Genomic DNA, 17,987 nt, shown 5'->3' on the forward strand with positions numbered 1-17,987 from the left:
AAACATCAAAAATGGTGGCAGCCCCAAAACAACAACTTTGGGTGGCTGCAGTACTCCAGAGGTAGTGGGTCTTGCTTGGCCTGGTTCCTGGGGGGGGCGTTGCTGAAGTACATGGTAGAAGGAAGATTGTGCATGGGGGGGAGTGTCAGCTGCTAGGTAAAATTTGGTTCTGAAAAAAAAATTGTTTGACATTGAAATGAAATTTCTCTATCCAGACAACAATCTGGATCAAAGTATGCATTGCTGGGTGGGCTAGTGGAAGAAAATGTGCAACAATGAAGAAAAAATAACAAGTATAAAGAAAAAACTACTATTTGTGTTATTTTCATGAAATCCCTTAGAACAAGATCTCATAAATATAAACATTTAACAAATGGTAGTTGATATTTGACTTAATGCTTATTTTATTCATTCCTAGCCTCACAGGGAAGTGAAGCCAATGAAAACAGCCACTTATCTATGATATTCTCCCTTAAGGATGTGCCAAGAAAATTACCCTAGGGAGTGGTGAAGAGGGTCTCAGGCACTATAAGATCAAGAGATAGGAGTTCTGAGTCCTTTTTTTCCCCTTTCTTCTCACGTGGTTGGTTAGTGACCTCAGAAAAATGCTGCATCTTTCCCTGGATCTCCTTCTCATTGGAGACCAACTTAGTTCATCCCCTGTATCTCAGGCCCAATAAGTAAATTAAGAAAATAGCTCCACTGGTTGGTTGCTTTCAAAACTTTCCCAACCTGTGACACTATGGGAGCACATCATTCAGTGGCTAATTTGTTTCTGTTGATCTCTGCCCTATGCAGAAGTGACAATCATGTGGCACAGGCCATTTTGTTGACACCACCTTTGGCGTTTCTCTGAACCCACCTGTTCTTTTTCTTCTGATTTTTCTTCCTCTTTCTAAGCCCACTTTCTCTTTCTTCCTTTTGCCCTTGTTTTTCGCTTTTCACTTCTTATAGATTCAGGATATTCTGAAGGTGCTGGTGTCCAACTTTAACTGTTCTAATGGGGTAGTGTTATCCGCACTGGACAAGTGGAAGGTGAGGCAGTGTCCATATCTACTCTGGCTTGCTCTGTCTCTCACAGCTGGGCATCTGGCTTGCTTGCTCTCTCCCAGCTTTGCATGTCCTGCTCTCTCCTAGCTGTGCATGTCCTGAGGCTTTTTGATTTGGGCTTGGTCTATAACTTAATTTATATTGTCATTGACCGTAGTCTTTTCATGCCTACTCTTTGCCTGTTTGCTTGCTTGTTTTTCCTTACCCACATCTTTTGTCATTTGGAGAAGGTAAAGTGCATCTTGAAGGCTTGAGATAATTTGGAAATAACCTCCAGGAATTTGAGGTCTTCAAGCCCCAAGATTGAGTGCCTGGTGGTGTTTAATCATACTAAAAGAGATCAAAAGAAAAACTTAGATCTTGCCCTCTGGTATCCACTTCCAGAAGAGACTGTGAATCACATGGAAGTTTGTGAATTTTAGGATTGCTTGTTCTCAGTTTGAGCATAAGGAAAATAGGATTAAGAGAAAATGTTTGCAGTATCACTGCAGGAGTGAGGTTATTTTATTCATCGGAACTACCTATAAGGATCTGAGGTTCACCAGGGAGATGAGTTACAGCATTCTGCCTCTGATCCCTTTTTAAAATACAGTTAGAAATGTATTCATATTTGTTGGGCCCTTGATAGTTGCTAGACAGTAAAGAAAGTGGTTATCATTGAGGGAGGCTAACTGCTCTGAAATAGGGACCGTAGAATGTGACAATGTTCTGCAGAACTGAGGATTCAAGACTAGAGGCCAGTTTGTTATAAATGGGTACCTTTTGATATGGGAACTCCAGGTAGAAGAAGTGAGCAGGTAAAGCCCAAAATTAGGAATTTGTGGAACACCTGTAAGGAAGACAAAGAGCTGGCATAGCACACTGTGGGGAGCACACAGGATCCAGAGGGGCTGTGATGTTGGCACTTCCTTCATGACTTGCTCGGGAGACATCTGCCAAGCCAGAGATTCCTCTGAAACCAGGCCAGGTCCTGCTGGAGATGTAGGCATGAAGAAAGGGACTGTGGGGCCAGTGTTGTGAAGATTGTTTTAATCCTGGGGCTTTTTACACCCAGGATTTACTCTTTTTAAACTGCCTTACCTTATTAACTCAGGGCAGACTGTCCAGCATGGAAAAGTGGGCATAGGCATAGAAGAGTCAGAAATCTGTTTTGTAGTTATTGAGTCTGGGGCCTCTGCTTTTGCCTCAGAAAAGTAGTCATCTGTTCAAAGTTTCTGAGATTCTATGCACAGATTTCTCTCTACTTTGGTATCAAAGACCCCTTATGTCTCATTTTTGTTATTTTAAAACTACCTTGATATCTGTTTCCCTGTGAAGTCTTCTCTTTTTATTGATACAGGCTTGTGATTTGGACATCCTTTCTAGATCTGATATTTCCAGAAATGGGAGAATAATGAACAGAGAAAAAACTTTTAATAGGATGTAATGTTTTGAAGAGAAATGAACTATTTTTTTTAAATTTTTAATTTTATTTTGTTGTTGTGTGCCATCGAGTCAGATTCAACTGGTACAGAAAGAGTAGATTGCCCCTCTTTCTCCAGTGTAGCATCTGATGGATTTGAACTATGTGCCTTCATGATTGTAGCGCAGCTTCTTGCCACTAGGCCACAAGAGCTCCGAGAAATGAACTTTTAAGAAATATCAGTTGCTGGCGAGCTCTGGTGGCCTAGTGGCAAGAAGCAGCAAATGCAAGTTCAGAGGTGCACAGTTCAAATCCACCAGATGCTTTGCTCGAGAAGGAGGAACAATGTCCCTCCTGTACCAGTCAGATCTGATTTGACGGTACACACAAAAAATAATGAAATTTAAAAAAAAAAAAGATTTTTTTTTTAAAAAAAGAAATATCAGTTGAAGGGAGCTCTGGTGGCCTAGTGGCTAGAAGCTGTACTGCAATCCTGAAGGCGCATGGTTCAAATCCACCAGAAGCTCCACTGGAGGAGGTGGGGCAATTTCCACCTGTGCCAGTTGGATTTTACTTGATGGTGCACAAAAAGAAAAAAAAAGAAATTAGTTGAAAGCTTAAATAAACTTAAATGCTTAGCTAAAAGATTTTACGATTTTTTATGTGCAAACACAGGAGCTTTTTAACCCTGAGCAGTTGCTGCCAGATGGGCCTGGGATCTAGTGACTTGGGGCCAAAGGTCCTCTTTGTATTAAGGCCCCTTGTCAAAAAAGAAAAAAAAATTAAGATTTTATAATCGTGACAAAACCTAGACTTCCTACTCTATTTAGAAAATACTAGGGAAGAATTTCTTTTTTTCCTTATATAAGTCCTAAGAGAAATACTTCTCCCATCATCACTCCCCTCTGTTCCCCAGTTTTTCTAGTTCTAATCCTAGAGATCAGTGGGAGCTCAAAATGCTAGAAGGAATTCAGAGCCCAAGAATTCCCCAAAGTCTCAAACCTGGCTAGCTGTAGAATTAGAATTCTTTTTACTTAGTATAATCAGTCAGCATGGCAACAGTAGGTCCCAGGGTTAAAGGTCACAGCACAGACATAAGTATGGTGGTCTTCAACTTCTCAGGTTCTCTAGCATTCACTCTGAGGAGGTAATTAGATTGGGGTTTTTAGAGACAAGAGATAAAGGGTTCAGAAAATTGGGAGCCCTTTCCCCACAGAGAGGTGGCCTCTTCCTTCCACCCCAGACTCAACTTCCTTGGTCAGGTTCTGGCTCCTAAGGACACTTCCTTCTTCATATTCCAGTTTATTGGCTATTTCCACTTTCTTTGTCCACCTGGTCTGTTTTCTATCAGTGGACATCTCTAAGAGGCTTGGTCTGTTTTTTTAAGTTTGAGCTTAGATCAACCTGGGGTGGCCTAGGGTGGGGAATCTGGTCTGTCAAGTAGGTCCAGGTGTGGATGAGAGGGAGAGGCTTCCTCACGGCTCCTAGATACTCTGTGGCCTCCAGAATGCCAAGAGTTATGGGTAGACCTTTTACCTCAGGTTTGAGATTATTTCTTGGTTAGGTAGATGTTTCTGGACCAAGGAAGTTGGAGTGGGGATAGTGGCTATAATGTGGCTTTGGTTTCTTTTCTTTTTAGCTCCAGAGAGTAGGAAGAAGCATGTAGTTGGGCACCTTTTCCCCCAGAGAGCCAGATTTCCATGTGATCATGGAGGTGGTGCTTTGAACTGTGACCGTCTCAGATGCTCTAGAGTGGCCTGGGCCAGCCAAGCCCACACTGCACAGTGGCTCCCCGCATGTGTCATGCACTCTGACCACAGCAATGCCTATTCTACCTCCTCCACAACCATGTGTCCATTGCATTAAGATGCCTGCTTTCTTAACTCTTGGCTCTCTCTTGTAACAGGTGCACAAAGATCACACGGCTCCTATAAAGGAAACTGCCATAGATAGTATCATCTTAGAATCTGGCAGTGTCCAGGCTACTCCTGAGAGTGAGGACGATGATACCAGTTCCTCTGATAGCTTTCACTCATTGAATAGTGATGAACCATTTATTTATGTCAAGAAAGAAACATCTCAGGTTTGTGCTTCTCCTTTGCCTGCTGTATATTTGCTCCCTCTTCTTGCTCAGAGGATTAGACCTCCTTTAGATTATCTGTTTTAGATAATGTGGTTCCCTGAGGCCTGGAGTTGAAAAGCCAGAAACACTGGACATTTCCTTGAAGTTTAAGGAGGTTGGGAAGCTTAGATCACCCTGCCTCTGTGCAGTTCTTAACAGAAACTGAATGACCAACTATGTATTTCTTCTCATACAGAATTGTGATACGAATGGTATTAATTCCACCAATGATGAAAACCAGTAAGTGTCTCATCCAGGCAGCAGTCCCGAGGCTGAGGGAGTTGGGATATGCCCATAATTCTCTGTTCCCCATCGTGCCACTTTTATCTCTGACCTCTTTCTTATGTCTGCTTCCCTAGATCTCTTTCATCTACCGAGAGCCTGCGTCAAATTTCCCAGCAGCTCACTGGACTCGTATCACAGGTACCCCAGAAATCAGCACCTAGAAAAGGGAAAGCATGCTAGAAAGTGAGGCCAGAATTCACTAGAGGGAGGGCAGCTTTAGTATTAGGGAACGGTCATGGGTTTGCCAAGGCTTCTCTGACAGTATGAGAGCTGCTTGAGAGAGGAGAAAGGGCAGCTAAGAATGGGAGAAGTTGGTTTAAGGGCTTATAAGAAGGTGTATGGACCAAATTGGAAAGAAGGAAAATTTTATTACTTGGTCCGGGAAAAGACCAGTGAAGTTGGCCACTGAAAGACCACTGAATGAGTGCGACGGGGCATCCTGTAAGTCCTCTTTCTTCTAGTCCTCCTCCACTGCTGTGATAGAGCATAGAGATTGTGTCATAATAATTGGTAGATGATGATGATTGGGAAGTAAGTGGCCCCATAAACTTAGTAAGTAGATCCTTCAGTCCAGCTCTGATGTCCAGCTCGCATTGCATCTCCTCACACACAGTGGGAGCTGAATGCCCCTTGCCAGCTGAGAAAGCTCAAGTACCCCAATGACTGTTCTACCTCTCCTTCCTTCATTTCTGTCTGTTGTCTGCATGTGTTCAGAAATGTGGGAATTGGACCACTAGATTTGGTCTGTTGTTTCAGTTTGTGTAGAACTTTAAAGGTTGCAGGTTATTTGGAAGAAAAGAAAAGATGAGGGGTTAAGAACCAGGGGAAGTTGGGAGAAGGCAGGAGGAGACAAAGTTGGAAGAGGAGAAAATTTGTGAGTTGGTAGGGAAGAAAGGTGATAGGAGACATTTATGGGTCTTTTCATGAGCGCTGTTTTTTTTTCTAGTCTTATAAGACGACTAAGGATATAACATCAACTGATACTGAAAATTTAAAGATAAGTGGCTCTGGACTAGAGCTACATAAGTGGACCCTGCTCTACTCCCATCTCCTTACACACAGCTGGGGCTGGGTGGCCCTTGCCAGCTGAGACAGCTCAGAAAGACAGACACACACACACACACACACCCTTGCCAGCGAAAGACAAAGACAGACAGACAGACACACACACACACACACACACACACACAGACACACACACACACACACACACACCCTTGCCAGCGAAAGACAAAGACAGACAGACACACACACACACCCTTGCCAGCTGAGACAGCTCAGAAAGACACAGACACACACATACACACACACACCCCAACCCCAGTGTTTGTGTTATTTCTATGTGCTCAGAAATGTAGGAGTGATATGGCAAGATGAATTCCATTATTTTATATTGTAGATTACAGAATGAGAGCTACTTGAAAGAGGAAAAAAGATGAGGGATTAAGAACCAGGGGAAGTTGACATAGGGATTATAAGAGAGAGGGTGGGGAGCGGGGAGACAAAGTGGGAAGAAGAGACAGTTTTACTACTTGTTAGGGAAGGAAGGTCACTGGAGACATTAATAGGGACAAAATCTCTTCATAAGTACTATTTCTTTTCTTCTAGTCCTCTTTTATTAATACCAAGGATCGAACTTCAACGGCTGTTGAAGATCCGGAGGTAAGAGGCTCAGGAGTAGAGCTATGTAGTTGGGTCCTGCAGTCTATCCTACTCTCATCTGCTCCCATACAATGGGGGGTTGGAAGGCCCTTGCCAGCTGCAAAAGCTCAAATTACTCTCACAAGCCCCAGTGACTGCTCTCTCTGTCTCTCCTTCCTTCAGTTCTGTCATCTGTATATGCTCAGAAATGTGGGGATTGGAGCGCAACATTTGGTCCAGGAGAAGTCGGCATAAGGGATTTTAAGAGAGGGCAGGGGGACACAAAGTTGGAAGAAGACAATTTTGCTAGTTGGTAGGGAAGAAAGGTGGTTTAGAGACATTGGAGGAAAGAGTATCTTCATGAAGGTTCTTTCTCTTCTTCTAGTTACCATCCATTAATACCAAAGATGTGACATCCACTAACACTGAGGATTTAGAAGTAAGTGGCTCTGCACTAGAGTTACATAGGTGGATCCTGCTATCCAGCTCTACTCCCATCTCCTCACACACAGCAGGGGCTGAGGCAGCTCTTGTCAGCTGAGACAGCCCAGAGACCCCTCCTGAGGCCCAGTGATCTTTCTTTCTTCAATTCTTTGTGTTATTTCTATGTGCTCAGAAATGTAGGAGTGGACTACAAGATTTTGTCCATTATTTAAACTCTAGAACTTCCAGGATTAGAGGTTCTTGGAAGAGGAAGAAAGATGAAGGGTTAAGAACCAGGAGAAGCTGATATAAGGGATTTTAAAGAGAGGGCAGAGTGAGACAAAGTTGGAAGAAGAGAAAATTTTGCCAAGTGTTAGGGAGGAAAGGAAGCTGGAAGCGTGGATGGAGATAGTCTGAGCACTCTTTTACTTTCCACTAATACTAATGATAAACCTCAACAGATGTTGAAGACCTAGCTAGAGGTAAGTGGCTCTTGATTAGAGCTACATAGAGTGGACCCTGCTGTCCATCTTTCATCCCATCTCCTCACACAGTGGGGCTGGGTCCCTGCCTGAGTTCCAGTGAACCCTCTCCCTCTTTTCAATTTTTTATTATCTACCTGTGCTCAGAAATGTAGGAGTTGGATCGTAAGACTTGGTCCATTATTCTAGCCTGTGTAGAATTTACAGGAAGAGAAGGAAGATGAGGGGTTAAGAACCAGGGAAAGTTGATATAAGGAATTATGAGCAGGAGCTCTGAAGGCCAGTGGCAAGAAGCTGCGCTGCAATCCAGAAAGCACTTGGCTGCAATCCCAAAGGCACTTGGTTTGAGTCTACCAGATGCTTCTCTAGAGAAGGAGGGCCAGTCCTGTGCCAAGTTGAATCTGATTCAACGGTACACAACAAGGGGGAAAAGGGACATTATGATCGAGAGCGGGACGGGAAGAATGAGGGAGACAAAGGTGGAAGGGCAAATGTGCTAGTTTTAGGAAAAAGACAGATGAGACAAAGTCTCTCCATGAGCACTGTTTCTCTCCTAGTTGTTGTTGACTGATACCAAGCATGTAACTTCAACGGATGTTGAAGATCTAGAGGTAAGTGACTCTGGACTAGAGCTACTCTACTCCCATCTGCTCCCACACAACCGGCTAGGGGCCCCTTGCCTGCTGAGACAGCTCAGATGCCCCCTCTGAGTCCTAATGATCTCTCTCCCTCTCCTTCCTTCACTTCTTTCTGTCATCTGTAGATGCTTCAAAATGTAGGAATTAGACCACAATATTTGGTCCGTTATTTTAGCCTATGTAGAATTTATAAGATAAGGGCTACTTTGAAGAAGAGGATATATGAGGGGTTAAGAACCAGAAGTTGCCATAAGGAATTTTAAGAGAGGGCAAGGGGAAACAAAATTGGAAGAGAAACATTTTTTGCTAGTTGGTAGAGAAGACAGAGAGATGGGACAGAATTGCTCCATGAGTGCTATTACTTTTCTTCTAGTTGTCATTGACTAATGCCAAGGGTATAACTTCAACGGATGTTTACAATCTAGAGGTAAGTGGCTCTGGACTAGAGCTACAATAGGTAGACCCTGCTGTTCAGGTCTGCTCCCATCTGCTCACACACAGTGGGGGCTGGGCGCCCCTTGCCAACTGAGAAAACTCAGAGACCATCTTGAGCCCTACAACTCTGACATTGGAATCAAGTAAAGAACTAAAAAACAAGTTAGAGACTTTGGTAAAGAGTCCAGTGGGGTTCCCTGATTCCATGCTGCCCAACCCTGGGCTTTAATTTCTCTTTGGAGTTTTGAAGAAAGGGGATTGGGGCCCCTGGTACTCAGGGACACTGGAGTGTTTTTTTGGGGGGTGTGTGTAAGGCTCTGCTTTAGGGACCAAAGCACTGTGCACAGTTTGGCTCTTTTTGTCTCTCCTCCCCACACTCCCTCTTCTGCAGACTCCTCCGCCAGATCCTCCCCACATTTTTTGGGGGGTTGTGTGTAGCCCTTCAAGCACTAGCCCTAATGGTGTCAGGACTCTATGTTGCAGGCTGACCCAGCACCTAATTTCTTCTCACTGGGTTTTTGTTTTCATAGTAGGGAGAATCAGATAGTGACCTTAGACTTTTTTTTTTAACCTTAGACATTTTTAAAGGAAAGATTTAAATGTCTATTTGAATGCAAATGTCAGGCTTCTTGTGTTACCCTTTTCACTCCTCTGCCCCTGCTGTTAACAAAGGACCTGGTCTATTTTAAGTGCTCAATATATATTTGTTGACTGAAAACACCTTTCCAAATCACAAGGGATTATTATCTCTTCTCAGACTCCATTTCTAAAGGTGTATGTTACTTTGAAAGGTAGCCAGATTCAACAAAAAGCCAAGAAAAACCCAAGTTTAGAACTTCCTTGGGAACTTGAAGAGTGTTTGTCAGTTCAAGGCCCCTTAGAGTGTGAAAACTCTTCTTCTAAAATTCATTTCCTGGTCCACAGCTTCCTTCTTTCTTGGTCTTGGGACTGTAGGAAAGGGGACCATTTCACTTAACTTGCTTTGCTTTCCCCACAGGAAAAACAAAATGAAGACTTAAAGAACCTTCGAGAAAATGTAATGTGTTTGCTTGTTCCATTGCTCATGGGTTTGGGGAAGAAATTAGGCCTCAGACTTCCTTTGCCCTCCCATCTCCCCTCCTCTCCAGCCCCTGATAATCTAGCTCATCAGTGAGCCTGTCCTGGACGTTGCTGGTACTCTGAGGGGCACATATCATTGTTGGCTCTGTTTTTGCTCCTCCCAATAAATGATGTCTTTCCTCCTTTGTCCTACAGGATAAAAAAGAATTTGAAACTAAAATTGCTCAAGAGGAAGGTTGTCTTCGCCATCAATTAGAGGTACATGGACTCTATGGTAATCCCTCATGTCATGTAGAAAACACGTCTTAACTTCCCCCCCCATGATCTGTTGGGTTTTCTCTCATAGGTCCACATTCAAACAATCGGCATACTCATATCAGAGAAATCGGACTTACGGTCTGCTCTTTACCATACTCAGAATGCTGTAAAGGCGAAGACAGGTGGGACTCTGGGACACCCTTTAAGCCTTCCACTGGCCACATTGTTGGCATACCGTCAGCAGTGCTATTTTGGGTTCCTACCCCTTTTCATGTCTCATCCCAGGAGAACTCGAGGATGTTGCTGCACATTTAAAAGCTTCGCAGCAGCGCGTTGAAAAACTTGAGCGTGCAATCTCTGCAGTTGCGAAAGAGAAGAACATACTTAACAAGGTGAGCCCACCACTCACATCTGTGGTCAGCCCAGCTCTCCACACGGAGGGAGCCTCAGGTTTTCTTCCGCAGGTCATAGTGTCTTGTTGTCTAGGAAGCAGCACAGGACATTTCTAGTTGCTTTAGCTGTGTGGTTGTTAGAATCAGCCTGAGGGGATGAGTAGATTTCCATGGATCAGTTGGGTTACTGTCACTGAGTCATCACTGGCTCCAGAGTTCAAGTCACAGCCCTGACATTAACTGGTTGTGAGCCTTGGCTTAGTGTCCAGGAGAAAGAAAGAAATAAAGCACTTAAATTGTGAAGCTACAGAATAATGTCTTTATTATGATATAGAAAGTGGGGAAGTGTGTATGCTTGTGTGTGATATACCCAAGACACTTAAAAGGATTTATTAAAAAAAAAACGAAAAAACAACTTAGAGTAGAGGAGTGAAATGGCTGGGAGACACGTTACCTCTCTGCCTTCTGAATACTGGACCAGGTGAATGCAGGAGTATTTAAAAAATGAACAAAAGGTTATAATACAAACACTGAATTCCCCTACTCCTGTCTGCTCATTTTATGTTCTTGCTCATGGAAAAACTAGTAGTGGTAAAATCAGTCTGCCATTGTGATCTTAATCACTCATATTGGGTTTCTTATGTCCATAAAATGGTCTCATCTAGTGGTTAAGAGTATGAAGTGGCATTGTCTATGTAAGATGTTAGCATGGTACCTTGGTAAAACACTCAGTGAATGTTGGCAGTATAAACAGTGATGATGATGACACTGGAATAACAGCAAGATTACCTGATTAAGTTACCTAGCTAGAAATTACTTACCTGCCCCATCCATTCTGAGTATTTATTGAAATGAGGATGTAGACTTGGAATTGCTTTGAAGGCAAAAGTAAAAAGTAAGATTCAGGAAGTAGTTTAGTTATTATTGGAATTGTCATTAGATTGAGCACTACATCTGCCTGCCAAATCTTGACTTAACATTTTTGTATCTACAGTACAAAAAAGAACTACTTAAAGAAAGAGACAGCCTGCTGGTGCAGGTTCTTAAGCAGAGGTAAGATGAGGAGAGGTGGGGATGGGTATCTCATGGGCATTGGCCTAAATATTGTGGGAAGTGGGAGGGATATGAGTGAGCATGATGAGAAGGTCACATAGACCTGGAGAGTGTGCAGAGCCAGGGTTTAGTCCTACTGTGCCAGAACCCTTGTTGTGGCCGCCAACAACTCCCAAACTCTGTGGACTGTTAGTTGTGACCCTGTCAGTTTTCAAGGTTCTTTCTGGATTGATTACTACAGTGATCATTTTTGTTCTTTACTAATGTCTTCTTCCACTCTCACTGGGCAAAAGCTGTACAAATGAGACACTAACTAAAAAGAACGTGGAGTTAGAAAGAGAATTACAAACCGTTGAGAATGATCTGAAGACTCTACGGGAGGAGCTAGATGCTCCAGAGTGTAAAATCCAGCAGGTAAGGGGCAAGGAGGTCTGTGGAGTCCAGCCTCATCTTTCTTTCTATGGCCAGGGCATCTAGGGATGCCTTCCAAAAGATGCCTGAAAGAGTGGATCCTTGTTCTGGTCTTGCTGTAGAATCACCTCCAGAGGATGATAAATTATCACAGATTAGGACCCCGCACACAGCCATGCCTTCTTCATATAGCTTCCTTCCACTGGGGTCTTTTCTCCCCCAGCCTGGGCTTCCCAGATCTAACTTCATTTCCTCCAACCACTCCTCTGAGTGATACCAGTCAGGCCTGTTCAAAGCAGGAAAACCTGGAGAGAGAAAAGGAACAAGGGAGGCTTTGCGGAGGAAAACGTGGGAGGAGGATGACTGTGGGTGACCTCAGGTGGCTAGGAGCAAGTGAGGACCAGTGACAGCCCCTCCCAACTTCTGTGCCCATTCTTATTACTGAAGGATTCTGAACAGTTCTCCCTGGAGCCAACTGATGATGAAAATAATGCTGTTTTGAAAGATCAGGTGGAACAACTGTCAAAAAAGGTAAGGCCTATCCCTCTGCCTTCCCCTCTCTCCAGCCTGCCCCTTTAGGAGACCACTTGGATTTCTTGTTTATTTAACTGTAAAATTGAAACCTGACCCCTTGCTCCTAGTGTACAGACAGAGGTGATTGTGTTATGTGTTAATAGATTTTTTCAGAACACCTTTATGTTTACAAAAAATTGTAGGTAGAGTACAGAGTTCCTATATCTTACTCTTCCCCCCACACCCTTACACACATTTTCTGTTTTTATTAACGTCTTACATTCGTTCCTGAGGTAGGTTTTTACAAAGGAAAAGCTAGTGTTGATATACTATTTTTTTCCCCCAAAATTCTGTTTATTGAGATAATTTCCATCTTGATTTTTTTTTCTTAATGCTGCTTCCGTCTGAAATAGCATCCTTCTGTAAGCCTTGCTTTTCCTCCTGTAGCCTGACAGAGAACAGTGGAGTGGCCAACACACAAAACTACTGGGTGTGCATGGCTGAAGACCGTAGTGATTTTATAGCATCCTGGACATTTCACATCCATGAAATAGGAATTAGGGCTCTGCACCAGGCGCTTCTTTTTGTGTTTCCTTTTCTCCTCTTCTGGAGAGGAATGAAGGGGATCCTTTGCGAGAGGCATGTTTCCATGCAGAGGTCACAACAAGAAAGGCATGTTGATATAACTATTATTAATTCAGGTCTACTTAACCATTCTTCTGATGATTGATTGTACAGTGGTAGATTGCTTGTTGCTGTAATTCTGGATACACTATCGCTGGTATTTCACAGTCCAGCTTGGTCACTTGTGAACACATTTTAGTGGGACACTGTGTTTTGTAGAGCTAGGGTAGAGAGAAGGGAGACGGCCCTCACAACCCTTATTCTGCTCCCTGCCTTCCTGCCTTGATGTGTTCCTCCTCCTTGTGTTCCGGACAGGTGCTTAACCTTAAGGAAGAAAAAGAACTCTCCTTGGCTAAAATTCAAGAACTGGAATCCCAGTTGACTGTATTAAAAGAGGAGAAAGGTAAACTGAGTCTAGAGACCCAGGAGTAGAATTGCTGTTAGCCGTAGGTATTCCCTAGGGAGATGGGTGGAGAAGTGGGGCATTGTGGTAAAGGGTAAAGTGAGTTGTACCAGGAGTTGCCACTGACTTGCTGTGTGTCCTTGTAATCTTATAACCACTCTACATCTTGGTGTTCTCAGTTGCAAGAAAGGGGATGACGTTGTTGTTATTTGCCGTTGAGTCGCCCGTGACTCATAGCGACCATATGTACAGCAGCCCTGAGCTCTGCCCTATCCTGTGCCAATCTCACCATCTCCAACACACCAACCCCCATTACCAGTCACTGAATCAATCCATCTCACTGAGGGTCTTCCTTTCCTGCGCTGTCCCTCCATCCTCCCAAGCATGACGTCCCTCTCCATGGACTAGTCCCTCCTTGCAACATGTCCCCACTGTCAAATAGCCAGAGTTGTCTGGAATGTAAGAATGACTAAGAACTCTATTTGAAAGTGGCATAAAAGTTTGAATATACAGGTGTTAGGTTTATTAACAATGAACCAGGAAGTTAAAGTGAGGAGCATGAGTTAGAAACCCTGGACCAAGAAGAAGGCTTTTAGAGACAAAAACAAGAAGCTCTTACTCTTAATGCCTCATTTCTTAGCTTTTCACTCACCTGATAATCCTCCTTCAGGGTCACTGAAGAATGAAGAACGTCTCCATGCTGAGCTAGATTGTCTAAAGAAGCAACTTAGTGATCAGAGAAATGACTATGAAATGATGATACTACAGTACCAGAGCCGAGAACACCATCTCCATGAACTTGAACATGTTGAAGAACGATGGCGGGAGCTCGAGTCTTTGAGGCCTGCAATTCTCGAGACGTTAGAGGCTAGCCAGAACGGAGATTTGAAAGATCAGTTAAAAGAATTGCAAGAGAGTTTTGTCAAACTGGTGCGCAGTCCTGCCTGACTTGCCTGCCTTCCTCACTTGATAAGTCCTTTGTTGCAGGGCAAAAACTTGACCCTCTGGTTCTCTGTTTCCCCATCAGTACAATGGGGTATATAGATCTCATATATGATGGCACCCTGTGAACCAGCCCCATAAAGCAGATGTAGTTGGGGGTGGGGGCTGCATATTTTCCAACCTGTCTCAATCCTCCCCTGAGCTGTGGGAGGTGAGGTGGACACCTAGTTGTGGGGGTTCCTACTGCATTGGACAGTGGCTGATTACTTCTCTCTGTGCAGACAAATGATAAGCTGGAACTGACCAATACGCTTCAGGCGGAACAGCATATTAAAAAGGAACTTACCAAGAAAATAGATGAGCTCCAGAAAAACGTGGAGGAGCTCAAAAAAATGGTAACCCCTGCCTGCCTCAGCTGAAAAGGGCTGGGCAAGAGGCAGTAGCCTTGGGATGGTCCAGGGATAGAGCTAGGTGCCAGGGTCAGACCTGAGAAGCAGCTTCAGTTGGGGAGGAAGGGGATATGGAGGCATGAGAGCATCGGAAAAGTAAACAACCACAAGCTTTGCAGAGTCAATAACAGCTCCTTCCTGTGCCCTCTGACTTTCAGAGGGGGGTAGCTCCAATCCATAGATCATCACCAGGGCTAGGGTCCCTGAATCCTAGAGAGAGCTGCTTCAATTCAGTCCTGGATGTTCATCTCAGCTCCATTGTTCACTCTCAGCATCTGTTTCCTTGTCTGTAAAGGAATTTAGCACTTTGCTCCTGGCTATCTCATCCCATGCCATTAAGACAGACCTACTTAGAGCGCATGAGAGGAGACTGTCCATCTTTCTCTGGTTGAGTGGCTGCCTTTGGGTTAGCCAGTGCAACTCTCTACAGACTGTGCCACCAGAGCCCACTTTTCCTCAGAGGTGTTAAAAATCAAGTGAGAGTAACATATATAAACTATTGGGCACATACCATGAACTTAACAGATACTGATACTTCACTTTTCCCCCAGTCAGTCTGGCTTAAAGTAGAAATGATGCCAAAGTAGATTATGAAGTGAGGCTGGGTGAAGGCATAGAGCTCTGGGTGAGGGAAATAATTAAGTGGTAGAGCTTGGGCAGATAGCAGAACCTCACAGTGCTTGCCCTGAAGACCTACCCCCCCCCCCTTCTGTACCCCCTAAGGGCTTAGAATCCAGAGCAGGCTACCACCTTTTCTTACGCCCAGGATTTTCCCACAGGTCAAAACTAAAAATACCCAAGTGGAAAATCTACAGGAGGAAAGAGACCTGTATTATCGTTACCTACAACTATATATAGTAACTTACCAGCAATATGCAGTATTATATCAACATCTTATTTCTGATCAGGGCACCCTGCATAAAATAAACCAAGAGCTTCAGCGGACCCAAGTAAGGGAGTTGGCTGAGTGTGGAAACCTTGAGTGTGAGAATCTGGTGATGTGTACCCCTTTTCACTCCCTGCCCCTCTCCGGTCCCTTAGGAAAAATTAGCAACTGTAGAGGAGAGGAACCAACAACTGGAGGCCCAAATAAGAGACCTGGCGATCCCTAGAGAAGGTACGTTAGACCACTTCGAAGGAGAGGAAGGAAGGGGTTTAGCATTGTAGAATTAAGAAGAGGGCTTTAGGAAAGCCAGTCATTTTCTTCTGGGGAGTAGCTGGCTCAGGATGGCACAGCTAGGTAGTGGCAGAGATGGACCCAGAGAAATTTCTGGTCCCACTCAATCTACTTTGTTGGTGGTCTGAAAATCTTGCTCACTGCTTTTAGGAGAAGATATGCTGGTAAAGGATGCGGATGTTGCCCCGTCAGTGCTCAACAGCCAAGGTGCCCTGGTAAGCCTGACTCCTTCCTGCCCCTTCTCTGTCTCACTTTTTTACATTACTGATCTTCCTGACATCTCTTGGTTTTCCTGTTCTGATTTCTCTTGATCCTCACATTCCTCTTAGGACCTAGTGGATTAGATCCCTCTCCATCTTTTAAACATTTGAGCCACAGACAAAGAGATAAGCTTCTCCTACCCCTCTGCTTATGTTATTTCCTGAATATTTTCCCTATAAAAACGTACACAAACTCCTTGCCTACAGGCAGTTATGTCTCAGAAAGAACAGGCCCAGCATGGGGGGCAAGAGCCTGACGTGGAGGTCAGAGATAGACCAAACCCTGAACCCTCACCTTCAGAAGTAAAAGACAACGTTCTTGGAGAGAAGTACCGAGTCCTGCAGGAAGCAATGGAAAAACTTCAAGTAAGGAAGTGTGGGTTCTTGCTCCTGACGTGGGTCAAGAGGATGGGGGCAGGTCACTGCTTCACATTGACCCTGTTGTTTGGACTCAAGGGACGATTTATAGATGTGATGAAAGACAAAGTAGAACTACAAGAGAGACTGGAATATTTGGAACATCGCTGCATCCAGCTGCCTGGGAAAAGTGCTTCTATTGGTGAGCAGGGGGAATGAGGGTCATAGGTCCCTGGGGTAAGCACATGGTGGATCTGAAGGAAACCCCAGTTCTAAGATCTGTGCACCCACCCTTCTCTCTAGGAGACTATGCTGCCCTTTACCTTAACAATAGGGCACAACTAAAAGAGCATCACCAGGCTAAGGAAGAGGGCATTGGCCCTGTAGCTCAACATAAAGATGATGTAAAGGTAAAGGGCCTTGGACATCTCCTTGGATGGGGGTTGGGGTAGAGCAGAGGTAGGAATGCTGAATGTTTTCTTCTCCAGGTAAAGACTTCGGAAGCAGTGTTAAAATTAATGAATAAAAATTATGAGAGGGAGCAGAACCCTCTGCTCCAATCAGAAACCACCGCTGCCTCTCACGCGGCTCCTGAGACCTCAGCCCCACGGGATGTGGAGCTCACCAGCAGTGAGTATGGCCCTTGGAAGTGTGGGAGGAAGCAGGAGAAGCCTGCACATGAGTCAGAGCTCTGCTTTTCTCTCTTCGCAGAAGTAAACCAGGGAGAGGCCAGGTCTGCTAATGCTCCCATCCTCAAAACTGGCCAGAAGATGCAGTTCCTCCTGTGGAACGTTGAATCTAATGAGGACTCAGTGTGGGAACAAACCGAAGAAGCCATATGTGTACCATTTTTCTACCATGCTAACCCCAAAGGCAGCCCTCTGAAGATTTTTCTTACCTAATCTCATACAGGGATCTCTAGTAGTGTATTTCATCCTGACAGGGGGGCTAAACCATCATATTTATTTGCAGTTAAGACTAGAGATAACCTCATCCCCCCCCTTAAAAAACAAAAACAAAGAAAACCCCACCAATCTCACAAAAAGAGAAAAAAAAATTACAAAAATATAAGAACAAAAAACCTACCAGAAATATTTTAAAACTTAAAAAAGAAGCCACCTAAGTGAGGCTCTAGAGCTCTATTTTAAAGGAGAGCATATAACTATTTTCGTTGGTGGAAGGGTATAATTAGCTTAATATTGAAAGGCTTGGTGCCTGACCAAAAAAAACCCCTAGGGCTAGGGAGAGAACATAAATACCTCTTCATTGGTAGTATAGTTATCTTAATATTCAAAACCTTGGTGGCTGACACAAAAAATATACTAGGAATATTAATGTTAGGTAGGATCCCTGTTTTAAAAGAAAAAATAAAAAAAATATAAAAAAAAGGAAATTCAAGCTAGGCTTTGAAGAGGTTTTGACACCAGCGATGTCAGATGAATCCTGGCTGAAAGCAGAAGATATCAAAAGAATGTGTATTTTTTGTTTTATTGACTGTGTGGATCATAACACATTATGGCTAATAGTGTAAAGAATGGGAATTCCAGAACACTTAATTATGCTTATATGAAACCTGTATGTAGGCAAAGAAGATGTTGTCAGAAGAGAGCA

General features: G+C 43.9%; 1 protein-coding gene across 1 annotated transcript in view; it reads left to right on the forward strand.

Annotated features, from left to right (window-relative positions):
* LOC102876892 (golgin subfamily A member 2-like) overlaps positions 1-17,093 on the forward strand; it is a 22,439-nt gene extending 5,346 nt beyond the window's left edge. The window contains exons 4-19 of the mRNA XM_006892610.1: positions 955-1,035; positions 9,733-9,795; positions 9,884-9,977; positions 10,081-10,187; positions 11,182-11,240; positions 11,534-11,654; positions 13,104-13,191; positions 13,832-14,121; positions 14,415-14,528; positions 15,362-15,532; positions 15,624-15,699; positions 15,910-15,974; positions 16,227-16,385; positions 16,476-16,578; positions 16,680-16,786; positions 17,088-17,093. Of these exons, the coding sequence (XP_006892672.1) occupies positions 955-1,035; positions 9,733-9,795; positions 9,884-9,977; positions 10,081-10,187; positions 11,182-11,240; positions 11,534-11,654; positions 13,104-13,191; positions 13,832-14,121; positions 14,415-14,528; positions 15,362-15,532; positions 15,624-15,699; positions 15,910-15,974; positions 16,227-16,385; positions 16,476-16,578; positions 16,680-16,786; positions 17,088-17,093 (1,704 nt within the window). The remainder of the gene's footprint in view (positions 1-954; positions 1,036-9,732; positions 9,796-9,883; positions 9,978-10,080; positions 10,188-11,181; positions 11,241-11,533; positions 11,655-13,103; positions 13,192-13,831; positions 14,122-14,414; positions 14,529-15,361; positions 15,533-15,623; positions 15,700-15,909; positions 15,975-16,226; positions 16,386-16,475; positions 16,579-16,679; positions 16,787-17,087) is intronic.
* The last annotated feature ends 894 nt before the right edge of the window (positions 17,094-17,987 follow it).

The sequence above is a fragment of the Elephantulus edwardii genome, unplaced genomic scaffold (genome assembly GCF_000299155.1).
Source record: "Elephantulus edwardii isolate Elephantulus edwardi_28Jun2011 unplaced genomic scaffold, EleEdw1.0 scaffold00116, whole genome shotgun sequence".
NCBI classification, from domain to species: Eukaryota; Metazoa; Chordata; class Mammalia; order Macroscelidea; family Macroscelididae; genus Elephantulus; species Elephantulus edwardii.